This window comes from Ruditapes philippinarum, unplaced genomic scaffold, assembly GCF_026571515.1.
Source record: "Ruditapes philippinarum isolate M1 unplaced genomic scaffold, ASM2657151v2 ctg3713_1_1_1_1, whole genome shotgun sequence".
Lineage (NCBI taxonomy): Eukaryota > Metazoa > Mollusca > Bivalvia > Venerida > Veneridae > Ruditapes > Ruditapes philippinarum.
Genome location: NW_026854834.1, coordinates 5,297 through 18,391, shown reverse-complemented (window position 1 = coordinate 18,391; position 13,095 = coordinate 5,297). Strand labels below are relative to the sequence as shown.

The 13,095-nt window shown below is 33.8% G+C and overlaps 1 protein-coding gene across 1 annotated transcript; it reads left to right on the top strand.

Moving 5' to 3' along the window:
* The first annotated feature begins 6,074 nt into the window (after nt 1-6,074).
* Nucleotides 6,075-11,357, top strand: LOC132741223 (uncharacterized). The gene is made up of 6 exons (XM_060729351.1): nt 6,075-6,291; nt 7,245-7,275; nt 8,531-8,674; nt 9,527-9,640; nt 9,940-10,065; nt 10,992-11,357. The coding sequence occupies exons 1-6, from the start codon at nt 6,172-6,174 to the stop codon at nt 11,018-11,020; spliced, it is 564 nt and encodes a 187-aa protein (XP_060585334.1). The 5' UTR covers nt 6,075-6,171; the 3' UTR covers nt 11,021-11,357.
* The last annotated feature ends 1,738 nt before the right edge of the window (nt 11,358-13,095 follow it).

Sequence of the window (13,095 nt, the reverse complement as noted above, 5' to 3'; positions counted from 1 at the left end):
TGCGATGTATAAAAACCCTTCCCATTTATGTTCGTGAAGTTGGCAGCCTAGCAGCCCAGCAGCCTGAAGTTGGCAGCCTAGCAGCCTAGCAGCCTAAAGAAAACTACGAATAGTACAAACATGAAATCGTCGGATATGAATCGGAAGCACATACTTAGACCATTGCACGTCTTATTTCAGTATCTCGATCTTTATTTTTTTAAATATTGAACTTTGTTTTTTTTTATTTTGACGCTTCGAAATTTGTGAAGTTAGCAGCCTAGCACCCTAGCAGCCTGGCAGCCTAGCAGCCTAGCAGCCTAAAGAAAACAAAGGATAATACAAACATGAAAACCGTCGGAAATGAGTCGGTAGCACATGTACTTAGACTGTTCCACGTCTTTTTTCAGTATCACGAACTTTATTTTTTTTAAATATTGAACTTTGTTTTTTTTTCTGTTTTTTTTTTTTTTTTTTTTTTTTTTTTTTGACACTTCGAAATTTGTGAAGTTAGCAGCCTAGCAGCCTGGCAGCCTGGCAGCCTGGCAGCCTAAAGAAAACAAAGGATAATACAAACATGAAAACTGTCGGAAATGAGTCGGTAGCACATGTACTTAGACTATTCCACGTCTTATTTCAGTATCGCGAACTTTATTTTTTTAAATATTGAACTTTGTTTTTTGTTGTTGTTTTTTTTGTTTTTGTCTTTTTTTGACACATCGAAATTTGTGAAGTTAGCAGCCTAGCAGCCTAGCAGCCTGGCAGCCTAAAGAAAACAAAGGATAATACAAACATGAAAAACTGTCGGAAATGGGTCGGTAGCACATGTACTTAGACTATTCCACGTCTTATTTCAGTATCGCGAACTTTATTTTTTTTTAAATATTGAACTTTGTTTTTTTTTTTTTTTTTTTTTTTTTTTTTTTTTGACACATCGAAATTTGTGAAGTTAGCAGCCTAGCAGCCAGCAGCCTGGTAGCCTAGCAGCCTAAAGAAAACAAAGGATAATACAAACATGAAAACCGTCGGAAATTAGTCGGTAGCACATACTTAGACTATTCCACGTCTTTTTTCAGTATCGCGGCTATTGATCAAATGGGTATTGTTCTTAAGTTCAGATAATCTTTATGTTCATTAATGTGTCCGTTTAAACATATGCATTGTATATCTCTTTACATTTCAACCGATTTATCTTTACAGACCTAAAATAAATATGCGTTGAACATCGTCAACTTCATTATAAACATATACATACAAAATAGCATATCATAAATAAGTCACATGACGTCGCTTATTGTCCATAGACAGCGACATTATTAGCCGCGAAAATGTTAAGATTAAGACTACTTCCTACGTTATTCGAAAACATGTTTAATCCCGCAAATTTCGAAGCGTCAGAATGAAAAATAAAATAAAATTCAATATTTAAAAAAATAAAGATCGCGATACTGAAATAAAACGTTGAGTGGTCTAAGTATGTGCTACCGACTCATTTCGTTTGTATTATCCTTAGTTTTCTTTAGGCTGCTAGGCTGCTAGGCTGCTAGGCTGCCAGGCTGCTAGGCTGCCAGGCTGCTAGACTGCTAACTTCACAAATTTCGAAGAGTGAAAAAAACAAAGTTCAATATTAAAAAAAATAAAGTTCGCGATACTGAAAAAAGACGTGGAATAGTCTAAGTATGTGCTACCGACTCATTTCCGACGGTTTACATGTTTGAATTGTCCTTAGTTTTCTTTAGGCTGCTAGGCTGCCAGGCTGCCAGGCTGCTAGGCTGTTAGGCTGCTAGGCTGCTAGGCTGCTAGGCTGCTAACTTTACAAATTTCGAAGTGTCAAAAAAACAAAAACAAAAACAAACAAAGTTCAATATCTAAAAAAATAAAGTTCGCGATACTGAAAAAAGACGTGGAATAGTCTAAGTATGTGCTACCGACTCATTTCCGACGGTTTACATGTTTGTATTTTCCTTAGTTTTCTTACTTCACAAATTTCGAAGCGTCAAAATAAAAAAAACGAAGTTATATCGCGATACTGAAATAAGACGTGCAATGGTCTAAGTATGTGCTTCCGATTCATATCCGACGATTTCATGTTTGTACTATTCTTAATTTTCTTTAGGCTGCTAGGCTGCCAGGCTGCTAGGCTGCTAGGCTGCCAACTTCAGGCTGCTGGGCTGCTAGGCTGCTAGGCTGCCAACTTCACGAACATTTCCCATTTCCCTTCTATCCAGTATGGCATAAGGATTTTTCAGAAAATCATCATGAATTACTATTCTTGAACAATAGATATTATATTAAATAAAAATTATGTATCAATGTTATCATTTTCGGGCGTTTTCAATCCACCGGGGTTCTACCGGGGGCTCTGCCTGGGTCTACCGGGGCTCTTCTGGCGTCATCCGGGAACGACCGGGGAAGCACCGGCAAGAACCGTAGCTTCACCTGGGCTCTGCCTGGATGATCCGGAGCGCATCCTGGGTGGTTAGTTGGGAACTACCGTAGTGCTGCCGGGGTAAGTGTGACCGCAACAATAATTTTACCCCGGATCGTCCTTGATCATCCCGGTAACTTACCGGGATGGTCCTGGTCTCTGCCGGGAGTAAGTGAGACCGCAGCTTAATGTCATCTTAAACCCCCGGTGGTAACACCTTACACTCAATGTAATACCATCATAAACCACGGTGGTTACAACTAACACTCAATGTTACATCACCATAAACCCCCGGTGGTTACACCTAACATTTAATGTAATACCATCTTCAACCCCCGGTGGTTACACCTTACACTCAATGTAATACCACCATAAACCCCCGGTGGTTACACTTTACACTCAATGTAAAAACCATCATAAATCACGTGGTTACACCTTACTCTCAATGTAATACCATCATAAACCACGGTGGTTACACCTTACACTCATTGTAATATCATCATAAACCCCCGGTGGTTACACCTTACCCTCAATGTAAAACCATCTTAAAGACTTAAACCCCTGGTGGTTACACCTAACATTCAATGTAATACCGTCATAAACCCCCGTTGGTTACACCTTACACTCAATGTAATACCATCATAAACCCCTGATGGTTACACCTTACATTCACTGAAGAAGCATCTTTATCCTCCGGTGGTTACACTTTACACTCGTTATAGTATCATCACAAACCCCCGGTGGTTACACCTTACACTCAATGTAATACCATCATAAACACCCGGTGTTTACACCTTACACTCAATGTAATACCATCATAAACCAACGGTGGTTACACCTTACACTCAATGTAATACCATCATAAACACCCGGTGGTTACACCTTACACTCAATGTAATACCATTATAAACACCCGGTGGTTACACCTTTCACTCAATGTAATACCATCATAAACCAACGGTGGTTACTCCTTACACTCAATGTAATACCATTATACACCCGGTGGTTACACCTTTCACTCAATGTAATACCATCATAAACCAACGGTGGTTACTCCTTACATTCAATGTAATACCATTATACACCCCCTGTGGTTATACCTTACACTCGTTATAGTACCATCATAAACCCCCTGTGGTTACTCCTTACACTCGTTATAGTACCATTATACACCCCCTGTGGTTATACCTTACACTCGTTATAGTACCATCATAAACCCCCTGTGGTTACTCCTTACACTCAATGTAATACCATCATACAACCCCTGTGGTTACACATTACACTAACTGTAGCAGCATCATATACCCCCAGTGGTGACACCTTACAATTTTAAACCCACGGTACCGGTGGTTACACCTTACTATTTTTAACCCACGGTACCGGTGGTTACACTTTATACAAACTGAAGCTTGGACCCTTCAGTAGGATATTTCATTATTTGCATCTTAAATCTATCTTAATTTAAGCCATTTTCAGTTTTTTAACCTATTTTGTGGACTATTCACATTTTAATAACACCTCAAAGTTGTTTTAATAGTACAGTATACTTAAAAGTCTCTTCCCGTGTAACCGTTATCTGTTTTTTCTAAATGAAGCAATTTTGTAATTTCACTGACACGTGAGAAAGTCAGAGATACTGAAATAATCCACCCAAAAGTAACATTTAATTGACAAGGTTAAGTCAATTTAAATACGCAATTATATAGATGAAACACGCGATCTTTCATACTAACATTTCAATACATGTAAAGAAACATTGCATTAATGCTATTCAAACCAGTCCGAAAAGGTTTTCAATGAAAAGTATCGAAGCATTATTAGGTAAAGTAATAGAAATATTTATAAATATAGAAAAACTATTTAAAGTTAACGAGATGATAATATGAAATTAATTTTTAGTTGAAATATTTTCCTTAAGGTTTGAGTAAACCGTAAAATACACTTGAAATAATAAAATTAAAGTTAAGTTAAATTCTATTAAAAGGTTAACATAAAAGATGTGTTTGTAATTTATTCAGTTTTTAAAGTTCGAGACACAATTCATGTATCAAAATGTAAAAATCTACATGCGCTTGTAAAATCAGGCGTTCAACAAAAGGGGGAAAAATCAATGATAAAATAATACCACTATGTTTTGTCATTATTTTAAATAACATTTTGTTCATTTTTTTTTCATTTTTAATCTACAGATTTTAGCCACCATGCTGACCAGTACGAGAAACAACAACAGGAAGGTGATTTCTAGTCCTCTCGACTCGTAAAAAAATCGTTCAAAATAAATAAAAGGAAAAAGAGCAAGAAACGATAAAACGTCAGAAGAACAACAAATTACCTATAAGGGAAGAAGAAAAGCAACAAATAACTAAAATGAAAGAAGGGCATCAAATAACTTAAAGGAAAGAAGAGCAAATAATTACCTAAAAGAAAGAGAAGAAGAGCAAAAAAAAGGAAAGAAGAGCGACAAATAACTAAAAGGTAAGAAAAACAGCAAATAACTAAAAGGAAAGAAACGCAAAAAATTACCTTAAAGAAAAGGAGAAGCTCAAAAATAACTCAATGGAAAGAAGAGCAACAAATAACTAAAAGGGAAGAAGAACAAGAAATAGCTTAAAGGAAAGAAGAACAACAAATAACTTACAACAAATTACGCAAAAAGAAAGAAGAGCAACAAATAAGTAAAAGGAAAGAAGAGTAACAAATTACCTCAAAGCAAATTGCCTAAAAGTAAACAAGCGCCTCAAATAACTACCAGAGCAGAGGAGCAACAAGTAACTTGAATTTTGTGTAAAAGGCAACAAATTACCAAAAAGGAAAGAATAGCAAGGAAAAAAGAGCAACAAATAAATAAGTAAAGGGAAAGAATAGCAACAAATAACTGAAAGGAAAAAGGAGCAACAAATAACTAAAAGGAAAGAAGAGCAACAAATAACTAAAAGGAAAAAAGAGCAACAAATAACTAAAAGGAGAGAGCAATATATAACTAAAAGGAAAGAAGAGCAACAAATTACCTAAAAGGAAAGAACAATAAATTACCGGAAATAAGTAATAGAAAGAGCACCGAAACACGAGGCTATCTGATTTGTACGAGGGGGCGTAGCCCCCGAGTATTAATCAGATTGCCGAGTGTGTTGGTGTTCTTTCTCTTTTGTATCATAGTCAAACATAAAAGCACGTTCCCTGTTGTCACAATATGAAACCCCGGCAAAAATGAACCAATGAACGAACATCTGAATATGACATTTCTGTCGCTTTCCCTTTCTCTGTCGTCACAATATGTAAACCCCAGCAAAAATGAGCCAATCAATGGGCATGCTCTGGAGTGCGGGTAACTAATACCCGCACTCCAGTTAACGCACTGTGCATGTATATGTATACGATTTAACCCTGACACATTTTCAACAGAAAGGTCTCCAAACTATAATACAAGAAGGGAAACAAAGAACTGCAGCTGTTAGTTTCATAAAATGTTATCAACGTTGAGTATTCGTATTGAAAGTACATACTTGTTCTTCAACCTTGGCCGGGTACATGTCGTTTCTTTAAGTATTTTAAAACCGCTTTCATGTATAACTATAATGCATTACCAATTTAGTTAAGTTTTCACCACAGGTATCCAATAACATTGAAAAAATATCCAGTTATCTTATGAAATCAATATACCAATTTATTACCACTGATATTTCTAACGTGTTGACAAGTTATTCTATACATCAAAATGGTGTGATAACACATAGTATCTTAATATTGTAATATTCATTTTAAAAATGTCAAATTTGGAGGAAAGATTTTCGCCCTCCAAAAGACGGAGTAGGCCTTCGATAAAAAGAAAACAAGAAGTTATATTTCAAAAAGACCCGTCTGAAATATATCCACCAAACAAACAGGTAACACTTTTTATTTCTTTGATATAATTTCATTAAGAGTTTTAGGTTAAACTGATATGATACGAGTATAGTTAACAGATGTATGAAGTATTGTTATAAATGGTATAACTGTCGCCACTAAGAAGCAAAGTATGTAAAGAGATTTTGGAAGCGGCATAGCAATGCCAAATAGACGTTGTATGTTATTATTTTTGTTCTTTGGATACTGCAAAAAGGCTGAAAGTCAGCACTAGAAGGCGATAAATGTCTTACAAAACATAATTGCAGAAGTAGTATTTGAGTTGATTATAAGTATCTTGAATGAATTTTCAATGCTTTGACTATAGCACGTGTAAGTGCACGTGCATACCCAGCGTCTCATGAGATAATGACCTTGTAAAATCCACTTTAGTAAAATACAAATTGTAGATCAAGACTCCCAAAATAACCCTGTTTACCTAAATGTGTTCTGTTTGTAACTACTGGAATAGAAATTTTAACCTGCATTTAACCGGAACACCCTCCCCGGAAAGTGCTGGGGATATATATATGGAAATAAGTCAGGTATTCCTTATGTCTCGAAATTACGGAGTTGATGGGAAGATTGGATTGTCGCCATAAAAATGGCTGACATTTCAGACCTTGTGTGATTGATTTTATCATCTTACTTCTCCAAAAAGACAAACCTTTACCGGGGTTTTCAATTTTTCAGACGACAAAGCCTCCGCTATTCCCCTGGGGACATGGGGTGGGGACTGGAGTTACAATAGGCTGCTACATTACAAAACCTGCGATAATTTTCAGGGAATCTGGGGACTGGAGTTAACAATTGAGTGTTAAATCATTTATCATTGCTATTTATAAATACATGTCTTATATAATGAAATATTTACTTACTTTAATTTCAACGTAAATGCAAATCTGTTTACACAATTTTAAAATATATTATTCCAAGCATGTTTGGATAATTTCAGATTCACCAGTTAACGGATCATGAAATTCAAGGTAAATATCAAATTGTATACTTGCTTTGATAAATAACTGTATGTAATATACGACCTTGAATCACACGGTAAGATTTTGGGCTGGGCTTCAATGAGATAACAGGTGTCAATTTCTGCAATATCTAATCATAAAACCCTGCAAAACAATTGACTCAGATATTTCAAAATAGAAATATTTAAACAGCCGTGCTCGTAAGATAAACAATTAGTTTGAACATTTTTATTTTGGCTCGATAGCAAAACAAGCTCTTGAACTTAAAGAAATCACTTTCGATCACTGGTGTCATATGATGAAACATGGTCGTGACTCGAGTAGGACTCGAACCCAAGATCGATAGCTACACAATGAATTATCTCGTAGATGAATTTATTCACGTTAACATACATTCGCTCCGTTCCTAGATATTTTTCCTAAACGTAGACCATGCATGGTAAACAGATAACTTTCGGTCTACGTTCAGGAAAAAATATCTAGGAACAGCTTGAGGTTTTAAACATTTTTGAGATGATATTTAAATAAAAACATTTAGTAAATCCGCATATCTGATATGTTCACCGTGCGATAGTCCATTTCCGGAAAAGTATGGTGTAGAATTAGCGACACTAAAAGATTAAGCAAGTATCTCGGCATGTAATTTTGATGGGATTGGTACATTTGTTCTTTTATTTTTACATTTTTTTTCGACAAAGAAGAAACCCTGCGTATTTCTCGGAGAAGACATGATATAGATACCGGTAAAGTAAGGAAAATGTGACCATGATACGTTTGTAGCTCATTTGGTAATTGAATGTAGGATATCTTGTAAAGTATTTTTCTGTTAATGCTGGTAAATAAAATTGTTTAAAACAGTTCGTATTCATTTTCAATTCAATTATCTTTAGATTCAGTATTTGACAAAAAATAACTTAACCCACAAGTTCGAGAGTTAAATGATGTACTAAAAACTTAGTAAAAAGTCAAAATGATTATACAAAACAAGAGCTGTCGGTAGGACAGCGTGCTTGACTATTCTCTGTGCTTGATAGTAAAACAAGGATAATGTAAAATTTCCTAAGTTAAAAAAATATTGTCAAAATCTACGTTGGGTTTGAACAGCGACCTCTTATTATGTTCTCAAATAAGTGTGTCAAGTTTCAACCCATTGCCTTCAGTACTTATGGAGATACAAGGATGCAAGCAAACACTTACCTAAGTGTGACACCGACGCTCGATTAGTCGAGCTAATAATTTGTAAAATCTATTATACGTATTTCAGCATATAAAGAAGCATTTTGGAAGTTTGATAAAGATAGCAGTGGTACAATAGATGTTCGGGAACTGAATGACATGTTGAAGAGTATGGGGAGAGAAATACCAATTGGAGATGTTCTTGATATTGTCGCACATTTTGACAAAGATGGTAGGTTTATTCAGATACTTTAAAGTGGCCTGTCTTCAGCTTTTATTTTTTGTTGGAAAAGAATTCTGTGCTGTTTCAAACAAAGTATTTGAGTAATATACTTCACTTATAAGCTTCTTCAAAACAGCGCCCCAAAAGATATTCATAGCTCGCAATGACGTTCCTTTCTAAAAATAGAATATAAAAACGAACCGTCCGCTTTATAAGTTGACATATACATGTAGAGAGAGGAATTATATATTTTATCGACGACAAATTTCATTTTATACATAAATTCTTTTGATTTGACAATAATATGTAACGATTTGCATTCATATAACATATTTAACCTTAAAGAAAGTTGAAGGCCGCTTTAATTCACAACATGCAGAATTTGTATATTCGATTCGTCCGACTTTGAAAATGGGATAGTCAGCTTCAATTTAAATAATATCAAAATACAAAAAACTGAGCTACTAACAGTATAGGGCATGCAACATACAAAGCACAGAAAGGTTTTACACTCGCAGAAATTCCCATATTCTACAACGAGCACGTTTAAGCAGAATTGATGAACCTCTTATGATGTTCTTAATTGTGCTCCATACTTTTTCTTTGGAAACTGCATAAATAGATAAACAAAAAGCAGTTTTGATTCTCATAATGGCTTCGTCAATTATCATTAAATAATCATGTTAATATTGATTTGTTTTGTTATTGTCGACCTTATTAATATGACTTCATGTTTTTTTCTAACAGCCATTGTATATATGTTATATTGGCGATGAATTTTAAATGTTTTTACTGGATGTAATAGTGAATTGAATTGTTTTACCTTTGTCGACCAATGATTTCTAAATTTTCACTTTTCAGAGAGTGGCCAGATAGATTTTCCCGAGTTTCTCACATTGATGGCGAACTTAAAACTAGGACAAGAGGACGGGGAATACCTGGAGGCATTTAACATGATGGACACAGACAACAAAGGCTAGTTCTTATATTATATCATAATTCAGAGTTTATACCAAACCCTTAATCTGCCTATATCAGCTTGTACACCCGTACATTCATTCTACATTCTTACAAATTCAGCTCCATTTGCAACTAGTCATAGCAAGCGATAGGAGTTTAAAATTGCTGTTTTTCTTAACTTTAAGATTAGTTTAATCGGTATTTAACTTTAGTAAGAAAGTTGGTTATTTCCATGTATGTAAGTATACAATTTCCTTTATTTTTCATTCGCTTTTCATATATAAATATATTTAAATATTACATCTCTATTGCAGGTGAGATTGGACATTCAGAACTTAGAGAGTTTCTTGCCAAACTAGATTGTAAAATATCAGATGAGGAGCTAAACTCAATGATTCGTATGGCAGACACTGAAGGAAACGGCAAACTAACATTTAAAGGTACGTTTCCAATTGAAAACTACGGTGGCTTATCTAGGACAGTTCGCTGTCTCGTGCTTGGGCGCAACATGACGATACAATGCCTGGAATGCCATCTTCTAAGTTTCCAATTTAGCTTAAAATTGCTGTGTAGACATAATGTATTTTACATTTCAGAGAAAATTATTTACATTTTGGCATTTTCTTTGACAATAAATAAAAGAGCAGCTGAATTGTTGTTGTGATAAAACAAATTAAAATGTTGTTTAATGAATTGAGCTGTTTAACTAAATGTTATACCTTACTTAGTTATACACATGTATATATGTTTGGTTTAACAAGGTATGTGAGCTTAAAAATCAAATTTTTTCAAGAAGACACATGTTATTACAAAATGAAAATTAAGTTAAAAGTAAACACCGTTTCATCCATTTTTTTTAAAGATATACTATGCTAAAATTTGATATGAGAAAATATTGAAAATTGTTACACAGCCTCTTTGTAAATATAAAATAAATAGATATGTTATGTTTAAAATTATACACACTATAGATAGTCATGAAAAGAATTATATCGCCTTAAAAAACTGGCATTTTTTTAAAGAAAAGACCAGCTTTACTTGACCTCTAAAAGGGAACACAGCTCCCTATGCATAGTTGATTCATTCTTTTAATCAAATTAGACATACGTGTATTTAGTAACAATTTACAGATTTCAATTAATTACAGTGATTAAAATAAATTTTCTCAAGAATGAACATAATATATCTTTAAAGAAAGGATTTAACAATATAGAAATGAATAAATTATACCAACAATGACAAATATTTCAGTAGTTATTTCACATTCAAAAGTAACATTGTTAGAAAACTTAAGACTTATATTACATTATTGTAGTGTATACATGCCTGTCATCTTATTATACATGTAATTTTATTCCATTTTCAGAGTTTGCAGCTATGATGAAAGAAGTATGATAGTAATGGAAAGACAACTGTAGTAAACCTTAAACTACGTTAATAGTCATAGTTAGCTCCCTTTACTCGTAAGCATGTTCAAATTGGATGTCATTTTTCAAGAAAAAAATATCCTATTTCACGTTATTATAATGACGTTGACGTTACACGATGTGACGTCATTAGAATAGCTTACATAATTATATTTTAATCAGATTTGTTACAAGTGCTTTAACATCCCCCCTCATTATTTAGATTGTTTATTTTATCATACATTATCATTTATATTCACTTTTTGAAATGTTGTTTATATTGTTATTTCTGACGAAGACAATAAAGTTGAATGGTTATCTTGTCTTCTTTGTTTTTACTCCTCATCGTTTTCAAGTAATTTCTTATATTTTTACTATAACAATAGTTTAAACACATTTAACAATTTGAATTTGTCTAAAATTTATTAACCACGTGTTTTTATAACCCCAATACATGTACTATTTAAGGTGGTATCTTTTTTGTCCTTTAGTCTTGCATTTTAAAGCTGACAATAACAATGGAAATCCATTTGTATGGAAGCCTTGGAGGGTCACTTTTGAGTTTTGACTTATAAATTTATTTTACTATTTTCTTATGACTTTTGATTTATGACTTTTGATTTATGACTTTTGATTTTTGACTTATGTATTTTGTTATTTCACACGTGCTTTCCATCATAATTATAATTTCCAAGGAAAATATGGTAGAATATGACAACGATTCAGACGAGGTAAGTTTATTTACCTTAGTTTCCTGGAGACGTATTTAAAAAAAAATATGTGGGCTCATATGCAAGAACAGAATGTTATTCTTATATAAGCCTTTTAAATTGATTAAGAAAAGAAAATTCTTTGCTTGCATTGCATTGCATTGGGTATCCATTTTTTATTTTGATTTCCGGAACAGGGATATATAATCTCAAATTGACATACAGCGTATGAATCAAACGCTTTATTTTTTATATGGGTTCCAGTTTTAAATCCAAACCAGTCTCGCATTGTTGTTTGCTGCAGTTACAATCGGTTTTCATCCGTAGTTCATTCTTCGTCCATCTAATATTGAATATAGACCAAATTATAGGCCTTATTTTGACAAAGACTTCACACACTTGTTTAGAACACGCTCTAAGTTAGAAATCTCTTTGCTTGTTTTTTTTTGCATTGCATTGTTATCAAATTATGCCTCTTTTTCGATTTTGAATTCATGGCTTAGAATTTTCATGAAAAATGGTTTCTCAAACACTATTGTAGCGATTCATTTGAAACTTAGAACACATTTAAGTGTTGACATCTTAGATCAATGACCAAGTTTCGTATGAGTGGCGCAAAATTTGATATACTTATGCCCATTTTTAAAGCTAAAATGTTTGTTAGATGTGGTCCCATAAACCAGTTATGATATAATATTGAAACTTAATTCACTTGTTCAGTATCAATAACTTAGGTCACATACCAAGTACAAAATACATGTTATTTGTATATAAACTTTTGATACAGTTATGTATTAAGGGATTTTTTTGTATTTCATTTTGTATATAATTATATGTATTTCATTTCAATTGAGATAACACATACTTTTAATGTTTTCAGTTTAAATTCTAGTAAAGCTACCTGTAGGAATTAAGGACATGCTGTCGAATAGTTTCAACTACAAATCAGTTGCAAGAGCACCAGCAATACATATTTGTCAAGTTTTTGGAGCCAGTTTAGAAGAGTAAGAGATTTCATGGCAAAACAGCGTTCGTTTCGAGTGAGAAGTAGTACATGTCCAAACACTAGTGATTTGGTTTTCTTCGTTATTGTCTATGGAAATATTCAGACATTTTTGGAATAAGAGCGTTACTTTTTCACACTTGTTTCAGACGCTCAATAATTTTCAAGTTTTAACCCCACCGCTTATTGTGGACGCTTTATTGGAAACAAGCAATGTCACGTCCCACCACGTTTATGTTATACTGTCCATACATCCAATATGGTACAAAACTTGTATCGGTATACACGTCATGGTGAGACAGAGAAAGTGTGAAAAATCATGAATTCATAATTCTGGCTTTCAATTTTTTC